Source organism: Sander lucioperca, chromosome 14 (genome assembly GCF_008315115.2).
Source record: "Sander lucioperca isolate FBNREF2018 chromosome 14, SLUC_FBN_1.2, whole genome shotgun sequence".
Classification (NCBI taxonomy): domain Eukaryota; kingdom Metazoa; phylum Chordata; class Actinopteri; order Perciformes; family Percidae; genus Sander; species Sander lucioperca.
Window position 1 is genome coordinate 3,145,795 of NC_050186.1, and position 16,302 is coordinate 3,162,096.

At 40.8% G+C, this 16,302-nt stretch overlaps 1 protein-coding gene across 2 annotated transcripts; it reads right to left on the reverse strand.

The window, feature by feature from the left end:
• Window positions 1-8: 8 nt before the first annotated feature.
• thbs4b (thrombospondin 4b) lies at window positions 9-16,260 on the reverse strand. 2 transcript variants are annotated; one of them, XM_035991501.1, is made up of 23 exons: window positions 15,917-16,260; window positions 12,339-12,536; window positions 11,846-12,096; window positions 11,649-11,751; window positions 11,392-11,474; window positions 11,235-11,286; window positions 10,954-11,105; window positions 9,965-10,102; window positions 9,254-9,331; window positions 8,991-9,143; window positions 8,779-8,883; window positions 8,576-8,683; window positions 7,741-7,900; window positions 6,247-6,365; window positions 5,686-5,738; window positions 5,379-5,572; window positions 3,670-3,848; window positions 2,046-2,094; window positions 1,761-1,957; window positions 1,470-1,642; window positions 1,071-1,210; window positions 691-795; window positions 9-660 (listed from the first exon to the last, which is right to left on the reverse strand). In XM_035991501.1, the coding sequence occupies exons 1-22, from the start codon at window positions 15,993-15,995 to the stop codon at window positions 737-739; spliced, it is 2,823 nt and encodes a 940-aa protein (XP_035847394.1). In that variant the 5' UTR covers window positions 15,996-16,260; the 3' UTR covers window positions 9-660; window positions 691-736. The 2 variants fall into 2 exon arrangements, with proteins under 2 accessions (XP_035847394.1, XP_031173651.2); XM_031317791.2 differs by having other exon boundaries at window positions 9-795.
• Between the last annotated feature and the right edge of the window lie 42 nt (window positions 16,261-16,302).

Consider the following 16,302-nt stretch of genomic DNA (forward strand, 5'->3'; position numbering starts at 1 on the left):
AACATCAATATACTTTAAAGCCCTTTATTTTGACCAGGTTCTTGACTAGAAAGATATTACATGATCAAGAAATGATGGAAAGAGAAAACGTGGTTACACCGAGCTTTAAGTTAATCTTCTACAGTACGTGAGACAAGGCACAGTCTGAAATTTTAGTCGTACAAAACTTGGTCTCCTCTCCACAAAAGGAATAAAAATACCACGCTGATAGTTAAACAAATACAACCAGTTTGTGATCATAATGAATGTCAGTATGAGGTTGATCCAGAGTGTTAACTTTCATTGTAGTTGTTTGAATATGTTTATAATGCTACACATGAGCTAAAATCCTCTGTTTGGGAGCAAAATAGTTTTTAAGTTTTAAGTTTTTATGATGATGTGCCCTTTATTTTGAAGATTATATATAGGAAAATGTCCATTATTCCATGGTTCTTTATTCTTCTGTCATGTCAAGTTGGATCATGTTCAGTGAAATCATCATAACTTACAATATTCAGCATAACAAGCTCAGCTGGAGTCTTTAAGAGATGATTAAATAGGAAGACACGATTGGGAAAAGAAAACGGACGTGATAATATGCACATACAGTACGAGAATGTGGTCACATATGCACTGAAACTGTACACATCAATACACAGATAAACACACACACACACACACATGCACACACACATACTCACACATTCACACACAGAAGCAGTCTTTAGAGATCTGGTGTCATATTTTTGTCTTGACTTTAGAGTGAGTCAACACCGTGCTGAGTGCTGAACTCTTGGAAATCCTCTGGGATGGTGTCTGTGGAAGTGAGAAGTCAGGTATCATAAGACAAGCTCAGAATCTAAAAGCCAAGCGAGCCCAAACTAATTCTATTCACAGCTGAAGTCTTGTTTATGTAACAACAAGAAAATAAAATCTAAGTAGTATTGCTGTCCCACTTTTCAAACACACGTTATGCGAAGATATGTAATAAAAACAAAAGAGAAAAGTGTTACTTAGCATGCCATTACAGCAATTCAAAATGGAAAAAATAATAATAAATGTGCGGTTTTGATTAAGCGTTCCTTCCTTACCATTGCAGCGGTATTTCAAATTGGACCAGATGATGTTTTCTTGAGAGAAACAGAACACACCGAGTCGTCCTCCTCTCATTGTCGTGTCAATAGTTACACCAGAGTCTGCCACCAGCTCAGTTCCTTCATAAAACCGTGCCCTAAACAAACCAGAAGAAACAATCTATGTTGTTTGTTCCACTCTTGACACTTTGGGAAATACGCTTATTCACTTTCTTGCAAAGAGTAAGATTAGAAGATTGATACCACTCCTAGTTTAGAGAGTGGTATTCATCTTCTCATCTCACTGTCAGCAGGAAGACGAATAGGTGTATTTCCCAAAAATGTTGAACCATTCCTTTTTATAATGGAGAAACAAATCAATATGTAGACGAATTTCTAAAAGTCATTTTGTCGTACCTGATGTATCCAACTTGTGGACGGTGCTGCAGGTACCAACGGTAGGACACCTTGTCCTTCCAGCCTACATTTCTCGGGTCCTTCCACAGCAGACGCACCTGGTCGTTGGTGTCTCCCGTGTGCCACAGCGAGTTTCTCAAGTGCTCCCCGGGGCCTGTTCTAGACTTCACAGCCTGATGAACAGTGACAGATAACAGAGAGAAGTGAAAGGCAGAAATGTGGAAATATGTCCAAGGATAAAAATAAGATCAATCTGCTACTGGCTATTTATGACATGACTAGTGCTTTCACCTTAAGCTGGATGCCAGGCTCGGCCACAGCTCTGAAGGGTGTTGCCTGCCAGTAGGTCTGCTCAGTCTGCTTCCACATCACCACGTAGAAGGAGGACGAATCCTGGTAGCCAAAGATGAAGCCAGCGTAGTCATCGTCAGTCACTGTATTCACGTGAAATGTGCCCTCAAAGTCCACTCCACTGAAAGCAGTGTAACCTGACAACAGAAAGTGTAATCAATAAATTATTTATGTTCAGACTGAGTTTTAGTGACTGATATGTAACTCAGAGAAAATATTTCTTACCAACAGCAAGTCCTGGGTCACTATTCATGGTCTGAACAATTTCCATTCCCTGTGCGAGAAAGAGAGAATGAGGAACTTTGCACTTTGATGCCCTCATAAGCTGATGAAGTGCAACTTAAATTATTAGGTCTATTGCAATTTGTTTTGCATTCACTGTACATTTAGATTTGACCACTAGATTAAACATGCAATAAACTGATTAGCAAACAGTTGCTTATTTGCACATCCAGCAGTTACGGAGCAACATTAACATTCATTTGGACTCTTTTAGTTTAGTGTTTTTTGGTGTCCTGAGGGAAATATCTGTCTCTTTTGCTGCTAAATGCTCCAATATGTTCACCAGCTAGTTGCAAACTGTGTCTGTCTGCTGTTTGGTGCTGAGCAGATAGTGTCCAGTGGGTTTTTAGCAGAGGGCCTTCTCTGCTGGCCAAGAGATTGTCAGAATCAGAAAATTATATATATTTTTCTAAAATATATATATTTATTAATTTCATATGTATTTTACAAAGTCCGTTCCCATGTGTCTATTACCGTAATTTCATTGCTATTCTCTCCCTTGGTTGTGCTGCTTCCCGTGCATCTCATAAATCAGAGCTTTTATCCAATCAGATTCCCCCCCTGTGCTGCCTCCGGGTGAAAAATCTGCTCTGAGGCCTTCAGAATTTCGAGTGAATCCCTCTGCTCTTCAAGCAAACAGGGACAATGTTGTTGATTGTCATATTCTTTAGCCAATCAAATTTCCAGTTTGCCCTGTTGGGCGTATTCTTTGACAGGCCAGAGCCTTCCAGCTGGCAAAATTACGAATCCAACTATGGCCTCGCCAAGACCCATTGGCATGGCCATAGTGGGATTCGTAATATCGCAGCCCACCACTGGTTTTTAGAGCTTTCTTTGCTGAAAACAAATGCTATGAGAGCGGTGGGAGGGAACCAAAACAGTATTGTTGAGGTCTGGAAAGCTAAACAATAAGCTGAAACTATAAAGATCCACGGAGCTGCGTATTCATGTGACGCCCCTAACATGTTGTCATTTGATCCGTTGTTATTATAAAAATATTGATTATGGCTGCTTTAACTTGTAGCCACTGTAGCCTAGCCTGACAAGCCAGACCCACATCAAGATGTTGTGTCTGGGAACTCACCATTGGCAGGGCTCAATCCGAGGGGTGGGATAAACGGTTGTCTGTCAAATTCCCTCTGCACTCATAGCCAACCAGAGCAACACTTGATAGATTTAACTTTTGCCGTATCCGGTCGGCAAAACTCCGAACACAGCTTCCTTTTTTAAGAATGAAAAGTGCTTAACTCCAAGTCTTCCAGAGTCGCGGCCAAAACCGATTTGAAAGACCGCTGTTTGCCAGCAGCAACAGCCATCTTCTTTGTTTTCAAGTAGCAAGGAACCGTCGCAACTCTGCCGTCCTTATGTTAAGCCCGCCCACCGACTCTATACATGATGTGATTGGCCTGACCAGAATTTGGTTTTTCCAGCTCGCAAGCCAACGGAGAGTTGCTAGACTGACCCTGGCTGCAAATTACGTACATTTGCTGCTGCTAAGGTGCGTCTAGATTTCTAGGCTAACTGTAGCCTACATGAAGAGGAAAGTTTCAGCACTCAGTAATCTCACCTGGTTCAAAACAACCCAGTTGGGGTCAATCTGGGCGTCGCCCTCAGGGTCCAGCACCACCGTCTGATAGGCCCTGAAGTCAGTCAAGGTAACCTCAGCATTCTCAGGACAGTTGTCAATCCTGTCAATCACTTTGTCCTGGTCAAAGTCAGACTCACACACGTCTCCAACTCCATCATCTGAGGGACAACAGAGCCGATTAAATTAAGAATAACAGCAAATTATTGTTTCATGATCAAGGTACAGCTGCAGACACTTGTTAACAGTTTTTGATTACACACACTAGCAAAGATTGTGTTGCATCAATTATGCAGTGATCAGCTCCTTTCAATCCTTTTAAAACCAATGTGTTTCCTGCCTTGTCACAATAATTAGGTTTTAGAATGGCTTTAACAAAAAATGTCAAAAAGGACTGCAGAGCTGCAAGGCCTGAATACAAAACATTGCAAATATGCTGCTGGAGTTTAAAAAAAGTCCTTTCTTTAAGTGGCTATTCACATTTTAGCAAAAGAACAAGGTTGTATTTGTTTAAGATGGATTGTATTGAAGTTCACCTAGTCTGCACCCTGCTGTGCGAGTGTGCTTTCAGAATTAGTAATGCTGTTTTATTATTTTATGTGCTTAAAAGTGATATGCTGTGTAGTTACTCTAGCACAAGGTTTTTTTTAAAGAGACTGTGGGCCTCCCCTCAAACAAAGCTTGGAAAAACACACATTTAGGCTATTCTATGTGATCTTCTTTTGATAACTAATGTAATAACTAATGTAGGCCTAATCATTTTTCAATTTCATTCACTGAGCCTCCCCTGAAACAGTTTGCAGCTGCCCTGGGGAGGCCTGCCTTCCATTTTGAAAACCTCTCCTCTAGCACAGTCAATGGTGTTTGTGTCTTGCAGTGTGTGGTTCTGAATCTGTTTAATGCATTTTTTTTCTCAGGATACACTATTAAGACTGTGAATGTGCTACAGCTATACAGCTACAACATCAAAAAGGTCCCAGACTTGGTGGTTCTTGGCATAAAAGCTTCATTCTGTGCTATTGATGCTTGTGGGCATCTTGATTACGTAATGTTTAAACTCCAAAGCAGGTGAATGCACTTTTTGTGTTTTTGTATATTCCAAAGTGTTGGCTCCACTTTACATCACTTAAATCCCTGACTGCCAACAAAAACTGCTTTGCCCCTCTTGATTTAAATTGACACTCCACTCCAATTGACTCCAGAGCCCTTCTTTTTAGGGCACAAGTCACAAATGGGTGCAGGCTTTTACCCAAACACAATTTCTACTTAATGTGCTCAGGGTTGTTTTTGTTTGATCTGCCTGGGTGTGCAAACTGGAGCCCATAATTGCATGTAAAGGTTAGTCAGGAACAGTTCAGGGAGAATATGGATGTGGAGATGAAATTACAGTATGAACTTTTAAAGATTATTTTTTGGGGCTTTTCCACCTTTTATTGATATGACAGCTAGATGAGAAACGGGGAAAGACATGCAGGAAATCAGCACAGGCCGGACTCGAACCCTAGACCTCTGCATCGAGGAATAAACCTCTACATATATGTGCGCCTGCTCTACCAACTGGGCCAACCCGGCCACCACAGTATGAACTTATATCTCTGATCACCACGTTGGTTTTCAGCCAAAGATATCAACAATTGTATCTGAACATTTCTGTAAACTGCTATAGCTATATATTTAAGACTAGCACTCACTATTGTCGTCAATCTGGTCAGGGTTTGGTACCAGCCGACAGTTGTCTGGTCCCGGTGGTATGGTGTCAGGGATCCCATCATTGTCGTCGTCATCGTCACACTCGTCACCTAGCCCGTCTTTGTCCGTGTCCAGCTGGGAGCTATTTATCACGAACGGGCAATTATCCTTGGTATCTTGGTGACCGTCGCCATCACTGCGGAGGAAGTGACACAATCACATGAATAAAAGCTGTAGTACTAGCAGTAGTGGAACAAAAACTAAGATATCCACAAGAGCCCAACATAGAGACTGTGACAATATTATTACCTGTCTTGATTTGTGTCACAGGAGTCTCCAACCAGGTCATTGTCAATATCAGACTGAAACAAGAGCAGAGAGTTGACGAAAAGCACAGAAGCACTCAGATCCTTTACTTTAATTAAAGTACCAATACAACAATGTAAAAATACTCCATTACAAGTACAATATTCTGCATTTAAAGTAGTATCAGCATATATATATATATATATAAGTTTAAAAAATAGAACTCGTTCCACAGTAAAATGGCCCCTGTGACTTGTAAATTTGTATATATGACACTATTTGATTGTTAATACTGAACCACTGGTTTAATCTTTAACAATGGGTTGTATTTTGTAAGCTTATATCTTTATGTAAAATCTTAATCTCAAAAGTAATTTAGTAGCTGTCAGATAAATGTGGTGGAGTAAAAAGTACAATATTTCCCTCTGAAATGTAGGGGAACAGGAGTATAAGTTAGCATAAAATGGTAAAGTACAAGTACCCCAAAATTGTACAGTACTGGAGTAAATGTACTCAGTTACTTTCCACCACAGCTATCCATCCATCCATCTGGCTCTGACTGACCTGGTTTGGGTTTGGGATGTCGGGGCAGCTGTCGCAGGCGTCTCCAACTCCGTCTCCATCCCGGTCCAGCTGGTCTCTGTTTTGGACACGCTGGCAGTTGTCCAGAAAGTTCTTCAGGCCTGCTCACCATTCAACAAGAGGAGACGGTTAGTGTTATTTAGCAGTCAGTCTGACTCCTTCTCAGCAGTGAATATAGATTATTGTCATGTATGATATATTCAGAGGCGGCAGGTACAGCCAGAGAATATTTACTGTCGTAGAATAAATACTGTTTTCATCGTCACTTATTCTGGACTTTAGTTCTTACAAAAGATATAAGTACATTTTTATGACTACAAAGTCTATTTTCAAGTTAGAGCTGCAACAATTAGGCGATCAACACAATATTATCCTGCAACAATTTTGAGGATTAATCGCAATCATTTTACCACCAAAAATGCCCCAAAAAAGTATTTAGTTCCAGCTTCTTAATTGTGGGGATTTGCTGCATTTCTTTCTCTTACGTGATAGTAAATTGAATATCTTTGGGCTTTTGGACAAATGTTTGGACAAAACAAGCTATTTGAAGGCATCACCTTGGGCTCTTGAAATTCTTTCAATATGTTTCTGTTATTTCATCGACCAGTTGATTTACGGTGAAAATAATCAGCAAATTGTTTATAATGAAAATAATCGTTAACTGCAGCCCTATTACAAAACAAGCCATGTTAATGCCCAGTGAAATCATTATTATATTGTTGCCAAAATGCAATGGTGATTACATGGATACAATCATGGGATGTTTACTTACTTACTATTTTAATTGAGTTTTGCTCTCTAAATTCAATCAAAGTGATTACAGTAAGCAAGATACTTTCTGTCATTTTCTTGACAAACACTCTTACACTGAGTGGAGTCAATCAGGGAATTTTCATTTGATTAATGAATGCTTAGAAACATTGAGACATTACATCTATTCTTCCATTTGAAAATTGAATAATCAATTAGCATGTTATTTGGCATTTCACCACTAGGTTGCACTGTTGCATTTCCTATGCCCGTGAACACTAGTTTGTGTTCAGATGCTATTTTTTATTCATCGCAAGGAGGCAGCAGCAGCCCCACAAATGCATAAAGGTCAAGCAGAAGCGATAGAGGAAAAACTATTTCTCTCCTGTGGGGTTTTTTGAGGTGTAATCATGCTGGTGAATGATCAAAGCTTGTGTTCGCTCAGGGGTCAGACTGCTTTTGGCCTTGACTTATTTCTTTTTTTTGCAATGCTATTTCTTATGCCTCAGCTGGCTTATAAAAGCAGCCATACTACTACACAGTGATATATTTCTACAACATGATTTAGAGAGATGTGTGTACTGTGAAATCTGTCTGTAATTTAATGTAAAAGAAGGATGGAAATGGAAAGAAGAGAACAGAGTAATACATCCTAGCAGTGAGAGCCTTCACTGCTGGTTATATAAGCACGAGCGTCAGTGTTGGTGATGATATTTATCTCCATACCATCTCCATCCATGTCGTCATCACAGGCGTCCCCTTTGCCGTCACTGTCGGTGTCCCTCTGGTCAGGGTTCTCCACAATGCGACAGTTATCACAGGCGTCACCGTGGCTGTCCTTATCACTGTTCCTCTGGTCCACGTTGGCCTTCAACCAGCAGTTGTCCTGAGACAGACAGAGAACACAAAGGTCTCATTCACAGCAGCTGTATTTCTGCGAGTGTATTTGTTTTCAATGAACAAACTTGCGTGTATTGGCTTTTGTATGGGTTAAAAGATATACAGTATAAGGTGTTAATTAGTGAACTTTAGATGTGCTGGTAGCCAGATTTTGTTACCTTTGGACTGAGCCAGACAAGCTGTTTTCCTCTGTTTCCAGTTTTTATGCTAAGCTAAGTTAACCAGCTGTTGGCTGTAGCATTATATTTGAAGGACAGATATTTGAGTGGTAGCGATCCTATTATATAAGTTTTAGCAAGAAAGCAAATTTCCCAAAATGTCCAACTATTAATTTAAGCCAAGCAAAATTGCCCACAATTCTCTGATTCCAGCTTTTTAATTGTGTTCTTAATGTGCTGCTTTTCTTTGTCTTAAATGATTGTAAATTAAACATCTTTGATTTTTAGACTGGTGGTTGGACAAAACAAGCATTTTAAAGACACCACCTGGGGCTTAAGAAAAATGTGATGTGCATGTTTCACTATTTTCTGACCTTTTTTAGACTAATCGATTCATCTAGAAATTACATCTATCTAGAAAAACAGATTAATCGATAATGAAACAAATCACCAGTTGCGGCCGTTGTGTGTTTGCATGTATTTGATAAAACATTTCCACCAACCTGCTCGTTTGGTATACCGTCACCATCTGCATCGTCATCACAGGCGTCTCCATGACCATCCCTGTCGGCATCCTCTTGACCGGAGTTAGGAACGAAGATGCAGTTATCCTGTGAAGAGATGTTAAGAGATGTGGAGTTTAAAAAAAGCCGGACTATCACAGCAAAGTTTCATCTGCTGACAATTAAATTTGCACTTTAGTTACCTTTCTACAGTTCAAATCTTTGCATTTGAGTTTGTCATCTGGGTATCCGTCAATGTCGGTATCCTTCCCACACAAGTATCCGTTACCAGCCCAGCCAATTCCACACTGACAAGGCAAAGGAAACTCAGACAGCGTGTATATGGAGTTGTGCTTATGTGCAGTTTGTGTGTGCAGGTTGTAAGTGTGTGTGTGAAAAACGTCTGAAATCCTACCTGACAATGGATTGACCCATCCCTCTCTGCTATACACTGGGCATTGATATCGCAGGGGTTGGTCAGGCTGTTGCCGCAGCTCATCTCTGGCTTACAGCCCTTCACCTGATCTCCTGTGAAACCTGACTTACAGCTGCCGCAGTGGTAAGAGCCCTGTGCAGGAATAAGGACATCTAGTTTTGTTGGACAGCCACACAAATGAATTAACTGTCCTACATGAGCCATGTGTGTAGTGTTCAGATAATATTCTACAGTGGTCTTACCACAGAGTTGTGACAGACTGAGTTTGCCGTGCAGCCTCCATTGTTGGGTCCTTTGCATTCGTCAATGTCGTCACAGACCTGAATTAATGAATGGAAGATGTGAAATGATCCAAAGTTTTGTTTTTAGGACAATTTACCTTTAATCGTTTTTTTCTGATTTTAAAGTTCCAATAATTATTACTGTATAAGTACTCAATGAAGAGCAGTGGAAAGTACTTAAGTACATTCATTTTAAGTAGTGTTCTTTTGTACAATTTTGAGGTACTTTTACTTTGCTTCACATACATATATATCATCTACTCTACTACATTTCAGAGGGTTATTGTTTATTATCTGTTGATATAATATGAAGCTTTTTTAGGTTCTTCTTTGATGTCAGTTTTCATCATCAGATGGAACACACAATGGATCCCAAAACTACAATTCTTGTCCCCAGTATTTTATTATAATTTGACATACACTAAGTATTTTATAGTGACAGCTATACATTTGTCCTTGCATAGGTGACCAGTTACTATTTTATGAATATCCCATATGTGTACTAAATTATTACACCATTATTTGAGTGATGTAATCTAAAGCATTACCTTGTATTATCTTGTTACACAACTACATGGAAAATCCTTTTTATAATAAAGTTTTATCTTATTTGATCTATACTGTAATTTACACGTGTCCCTTTTTTATTATAGTCTATAGCCATTCTTTTACCTGTTTGTTGGTCTGGGCGAACAAAATGCCCACACCCTCCACTGCCAGGCCGGAGTAGCCCAGCGGACAAGCGTCACAGCGGAAACCCGGGGCAGTGTTTACACACTTCACTCCAGGGAAACAGGGGTTAAACTGGCACTGCAGGGAAGGAAGGAAGACACAAGCTCTGTTGAAGCTAAAAAAATATATATGGTTCTCACAGGGCTTCTCCCCAAAAGCTTTTAGGTTGGATGACACTTTTACTCATGCAAAAAAGAGAATGCTGACGGGGTCAGTCCTTATAAAAAAAAGGGGTCAGTACAAACACGAGAAGACACACACACACACGCACGCACGCACGCACACACACACACACACACACACACACACACACACACACACACACACACACACACACACACACACACACACACACACACCCTTGTACTTCCGTGTTCCATGCTAATTATCTTCTTTTTGGCATCAAATTGGGGGAATGGACAATATATGTCATTATTAGTTTACGCTGGAAGTAAGGGTGGATTTAACAAGTTGTTGGTTACCTCCACCAGGGAGGTTTGGTTTTCTTTGTTTGTCAGCACGATGGAGAAAGTAATGGCCTGATTTAGAATGGGCCAAGGAAGAACCTATTCAATTTTGGAGCTAATAGATGAGATATTTTTCACTTTTGTTATAGGCATGGCCTTGGCGGAGGTCTGCGCTCTCGGAGTGCCTTTCTAGTTCACAATGTTTTTCATCTGGATCCAAAACCAGAATATGAATCTGCAGCTATGTTGTCATATGGTAATATATACACAACATATGATTTTCTTTGTCTGTATAGGCCAACATTACCTATCTTAAACTAACTGTAACTATAATCTTAACCAAAAACCCAAATTATAGCCTGAAAAAACAAGAATTGAGGTGATGCCACCTTATAGGAGTAGAAGTAAAGACACACACACACACACACACACACACACACACACACACACACTAAGCCATACCTCATTCACATCATCACAGTTGAAACCATCCCCGGTGTAACCATCAGGACAAGGTCCACACTCAACACCATCCGCTGTCTCTATACACATATCGTCACGGAAACAGACACCTGGGGCACACTTTGGTTTCACCACCTCAGTACCACCCAGACCTTTAAACAGCAGAGGAAAAACACATTTCATTCATCATCTGCAATTTTATTTTGTGTGTTGAAGAATCCAAAAATATTCATTCAGATTCATATTTACTGGTGAGTGACTGTTATTGGACATGATCTTACCGCAGGCCTGACACTCTGAGATGGTATTTCTTAGAAAGGAGGTCTCTTTGACCTGAAAAAGGTCAAACATAAACACCAAGTTTATATGCAGTCAGACAAGCTGTCAGGGGTTAGGAAGCACGGATTAAGTGGCCTCAGAGGAGATGTTGGTAGTCACCTGCTGAATGAGGACGTCTTTCAGCTCATTTATCACCTTGGTTAATTCCAGCATTTGATTAGACAGCTGCTTCGTGTTGACCCCTAAGAGAAAGGGACTGTTATTTTGCTAAGCTGGAGCAGAGGTGGGGGATTCTATGAGCCTGCGTTCAAGTCACTCTGACAAACACGGACTGTTGTTTTCCTAACACTGGGATTGTTTTCCTGACAACGTTTGGCTGTCTCTGTGGACGTTTGCTTCCACACAAAGAAACTTACCCAGCGTTTGGACAGAGTCTCTTTGTTGGAGATGGCAGTCTTGTAATGAAGCAACATTCTCAAATGTGTCCCCAACCACCAGCTTGAGCTCGTCTAAACTCTCCTGTTGGAATAAAACAAGTCAAAGTGGAAAACTAAGCCATTTGGAAACCATTATTGGAAAACATATTCATTATTGTATGGAAATGATGGGTCACCTGCTCTCTGGCTTGCATGGTCTTTAGCTCCACCAGACCATAGCCTGCTGGCAAACCCTGGAAGGCAGCGGGGAGATCCCGGATCGTCTCCACCAGCCTGCAGTCCAGATGCAGCTCGACCCCCCCCGGCCCCTGCTGCTGCATCCCCTTCAGGTGGAACAGCAGTCTGTGTTGCTGGCCGTCTGCCAGCACCAGGTTGTTGAAGGTTACTGAGCTCATCCTCTTGTCACTCCGCAGGTAGCGTAACACAGCTTTGAGAGGACAGAGCAGGGGGAGAGGAAGTGATGGTAGTAGGGAAGAGATTATAGCGAGAAATAGAGGAGGAAGGATTGTAAAGGGTTCAAATCACAATAAGAGTTTTGCTAGCTGCTCTGTGGGGCTGCTGATCTTAAGCGGGTATAATGTGAACAAAGTACAGCTGAAGCTCATGGGAATTCCTATTGTTAATATGAAAAGTATTGATTAGTGCACAGCTTCTTAAATTGACTCCTACCTCTATTGAGCTTCCCCATCACAGTGAATTCAAAGTACTTGCTGTTGTCCCTGGGGTTGTACAGGGTAAACACACTGGTTCCGGTGTTGGGCTGCAACTTGAAGGAGGTTAGGATGAAAGCCTCGTTCACCCCTTGCTCAGCCAGACCTCCCTGCAGCAGGTCTGGCAGGCAATCAGGCGAGGTGAGCAGATCATAGACTGTTGACAGGGATGGGGAGAGAGAGAAGCGGTAATGCACATGAGTAATGGATGATGAGATATGAATATTTACAACCTGCAGCCGCTCCGATCCCTAAATAAACATCCTGAGTCGACAATCAGAAGATGATGATGTTGACCCAGTGTTTGTTGCTCTTGCGAGACGCTGTTTCAGTCAGTCAGCACAAACTTGGCAGGCGGAGTTGGCTCAGAGAAATCAGAAAGATGTATATTTTTGAATCAAATCCGAGCTATGTACTGTGACGGTTAGGTGTATGGTGTGATTATTATTTTCTTGTTAGATCCACAGCGAAAGCTGCTCGGCTGATAAATATATGTGAGCTCTCATTTTCAGCCACAATTCATTCATTGTTCTCACAGAGGTATGGCATACTGTAGACATATCTACTGACAAGCTGCTTAGTGGGGGTGAAAAGCCAGAGGGACACTGTACACTTGAGCTCATGGTTAGAGTCCTTCTTTAATAAAGTGACTTGGGAGCTGGGCAGGCCACGAGAGGATGTGCAGTGAATTTCTAGTCCACCATCTGCACGCATCATGAATACACAAGCACCCTTAAAGCACTCTGAAAGGCCCACAGTCATGAGAAAGCAAAATTGCTCCCAAATGTTCCCAGAGAAATCACCGTTGTCAGCCAAGATTGCAAAGCCTAACCCAGATGAGGTCTGTACTTTTTTTCTTTTAACTCTCTCCTCGTGTTACGTCCGTCACATGCCATATTTCAGCAAAAACACCAGGGCTTGCAGTTAAATGTGGCTAAGCCACCGGAAATGCCTGCTTACAGTGTCAATATCCCTTTCACCGAAAGAGACATGAGCCTTTTGTAATATTATTGCCAAGCTCACCTGTTGAGTAATACACAAACAGATCTCTCTTTGACTCAGTGTGACTCAGTGTGACTCATCTGTCCAAAATTGACAAAAGTCCAAAAATGAACAAAACAACAAGAGAACAAATTAACTCCAATGCATGTTTTTAGAGTTACAAAGACTACTACACATGCACAGACGCACACACAAAGCACAAAGTCCTGCTGTCCATAACTCTTCTGGACAGAGGGCTTTGTGGGGGTCTGGGTCGTCTTACTCCAGAGATCCTGAGAAAGTACCTCAGTTCATCCCCTCATTGACCTCTGATTTCAGGCTTCATAAAACGAGTTCAGCTGAAAGCCATAAAGTAATCTGGTGTCTTGTCCTCTCCTTAACACCAGCATATAAACACAAAATCATAGATACAGAGTACTATAAAATGGCCAACATTCTTCTTTTTACTGCTTGACAAACACTTCACATTTGAGGGCTTGCATGTTGAAAGCTGTGATTTATTGTAGTTTCATGTTTAGAGGTGCATAGTCAACCATTCATAATAATGATGGAATTACATCATTAACATCAGCATGTAATTAACATAAACAGTGAAGTCACATTTTCACATTAGCCATGAGAGACCTACATACTAGAAGCAAAGATCCATTATAGTTCATAATGTAATATAGTTTAATAATAATATTATGGTCTCAGTTCCATTTAATTATGCTTGAGACAAAAACTTCTAAAGCCCCAATAACTGAATTGTTGTCGCCACCTGAGAGCAGCGGCAACAACGTGTGAAAAGCATTAACATATCATCACCTTATAAGTTAATACGGTGAACTTGTAAGCAAACTGTTGCTTATTTACACATCGAGCAGTTACGGAGAAAATTTATCATTCATTTGGAGTCGTATTTCTGTCCACCTGATGAAAGTTAGTGTAATATTCAATCTCTTTTAGTTCTGTTTTTGGTCTCTACCAACTCCTGAGAGAAATATCTGTCTCTTTAGCTACTAAATTCTCCAATATGTTCACCAGCTAGTTGCTAACTGTGTCTGTTTGCTGTTTGGTGCTGAGCAGGTAGTGTACAGTGAGTTTTTAGAGCTTTTTTACTAAAAAACAGGGAAACATTAAAATTGCATTAAAATACAAATCATATTCTTTGTAGCATCCATGTTGTTTCCACATTACGACTTGAAGCTCATGGGACACACTAAAGTCGGTAGAACGACTTCCCAACTCAGGAAATGGTAACATCCAAGGAGCTCATGAATGCACCATTTGCCTTGGCGGAGGTCTGCGCTCTCAGTGTGCCATTCTAGTTATTATAGATATAGATTATAGCAGCTTTGAAGGTGTGCTTTGTCTCTGGGCAAGGAGTCTTTGTGCCCAGAGTAGAAAGGGAGTTTCGAATTCCGGTAATCTGAGCTCCCAGTGAAGTCATCCTTGAGACATTCATATTGATCAATAACCCTTAACAGAGATTGAATGGCTGCTTTGTGCTACTAAAATCGTACTTACCGCAGCTTTAAATTGGTCTCTCTCCTTTTGAACAATTCTAGTCATGCAGACAATAAGTAATTTGCAAGGGAAATGATAGATGATGAACTCCATTAAGCTGGACTTGTTTTATACATAACATCAGGCGGCTATTGCCTAAAGATTGTAGGGATTAATGGCTGCATAAAAGTTATGCCATCTGTCACTGGAGTGATTTGTAAGAAGCTGAAAAACTATCAACAACAATATTTCTACATGTCATCTGCAGCTCCGGTTTGTGTGTGACCTTAATACATTTGTGTGTGACTGTGGGAGAGAGGGAGAGGAGAGTTTGTGCGTATGTGTGACTTGAAGTTTAATATTGCGCCCAGATCATCTCTGATTATTCCCATGTGTGTGACCAACTGGGACTTTGTTTGAATTTACACAAGCCAGAGAGCTGAACATCCGGAAGCCAGTGTAATCAAGCTGATCTGGCTGGACAGATACTAAAAGAAGTGTGACTTTACTTCAACAGAAAGAAGCCACTTTTAGTCTTTATCTGCTCCTGCCATAAACACAAATATATTTGACTGCCTCATCTCTTCTTGAACTGACAGGGATATTTAGCATTTTATTCGTACCTCAGTGAGTATCATACACCATGTCTAATCCTTTGTGTTCTTTGGGTCTGCATATGATATTCTCTTTCACAGTGTCTGCTTTATCCATTATGCATTGAACTCATACATAGTGTGTTAAAATACCCAGTAGTGGAGCCATTAAATCTTTTCCGACAGATAATGAAAATGGAGGATTACATCACAGCCAGGATGTCAGAAAAATGCAGCATTCAAATAAAATCAAAGACATCTTTCTTTATGCGTGTGTGTTAAAACTTAAACAGAGAATCTAAAACAATTATTTTCATTTTTTAATTGTTGTCATCTCTAGCAGCAACAATAGCTGTTGCAATACGCTCAATCAGTGAACCATTTTGTTAAAATTGTAATGACATTTAAATATTTGATATGAAAAGCAAATAAAAACACTTCAAAAACCACTCACCTAAAGCCTGGGCCTTCACGTGTAAGCTCAGTTTTAATAGCAGCTGCGAGGCCAGAATCAGAGCTGCCCACACACCCATTTCGTCCTTCCAGCTGGTCCCAGATCAGAAGTTTCTCTGTAGTGACTTATCAGTATGTGACACAGTGGCAGTTTCCCGTATGTCTGCGCCTGTTGTGAGTGGTGTGTTTGTGTCCCTGCCTCCTTTTTGAATCAGAAGTTAGACAAGACTGTCATGGTAAGACTGATATAAGCTGCTGACTGTTTGTGTGTGTGTGTGTGTGTGTGTGTGTGTGTGTCTGAATTGGTGTGTGAATGTGAAGATAGCAGGAGTCTTACTGAGGGAGGAGCATCAGGGCCAGAACTTGCTTTTAAAACCTTCCTCAGAC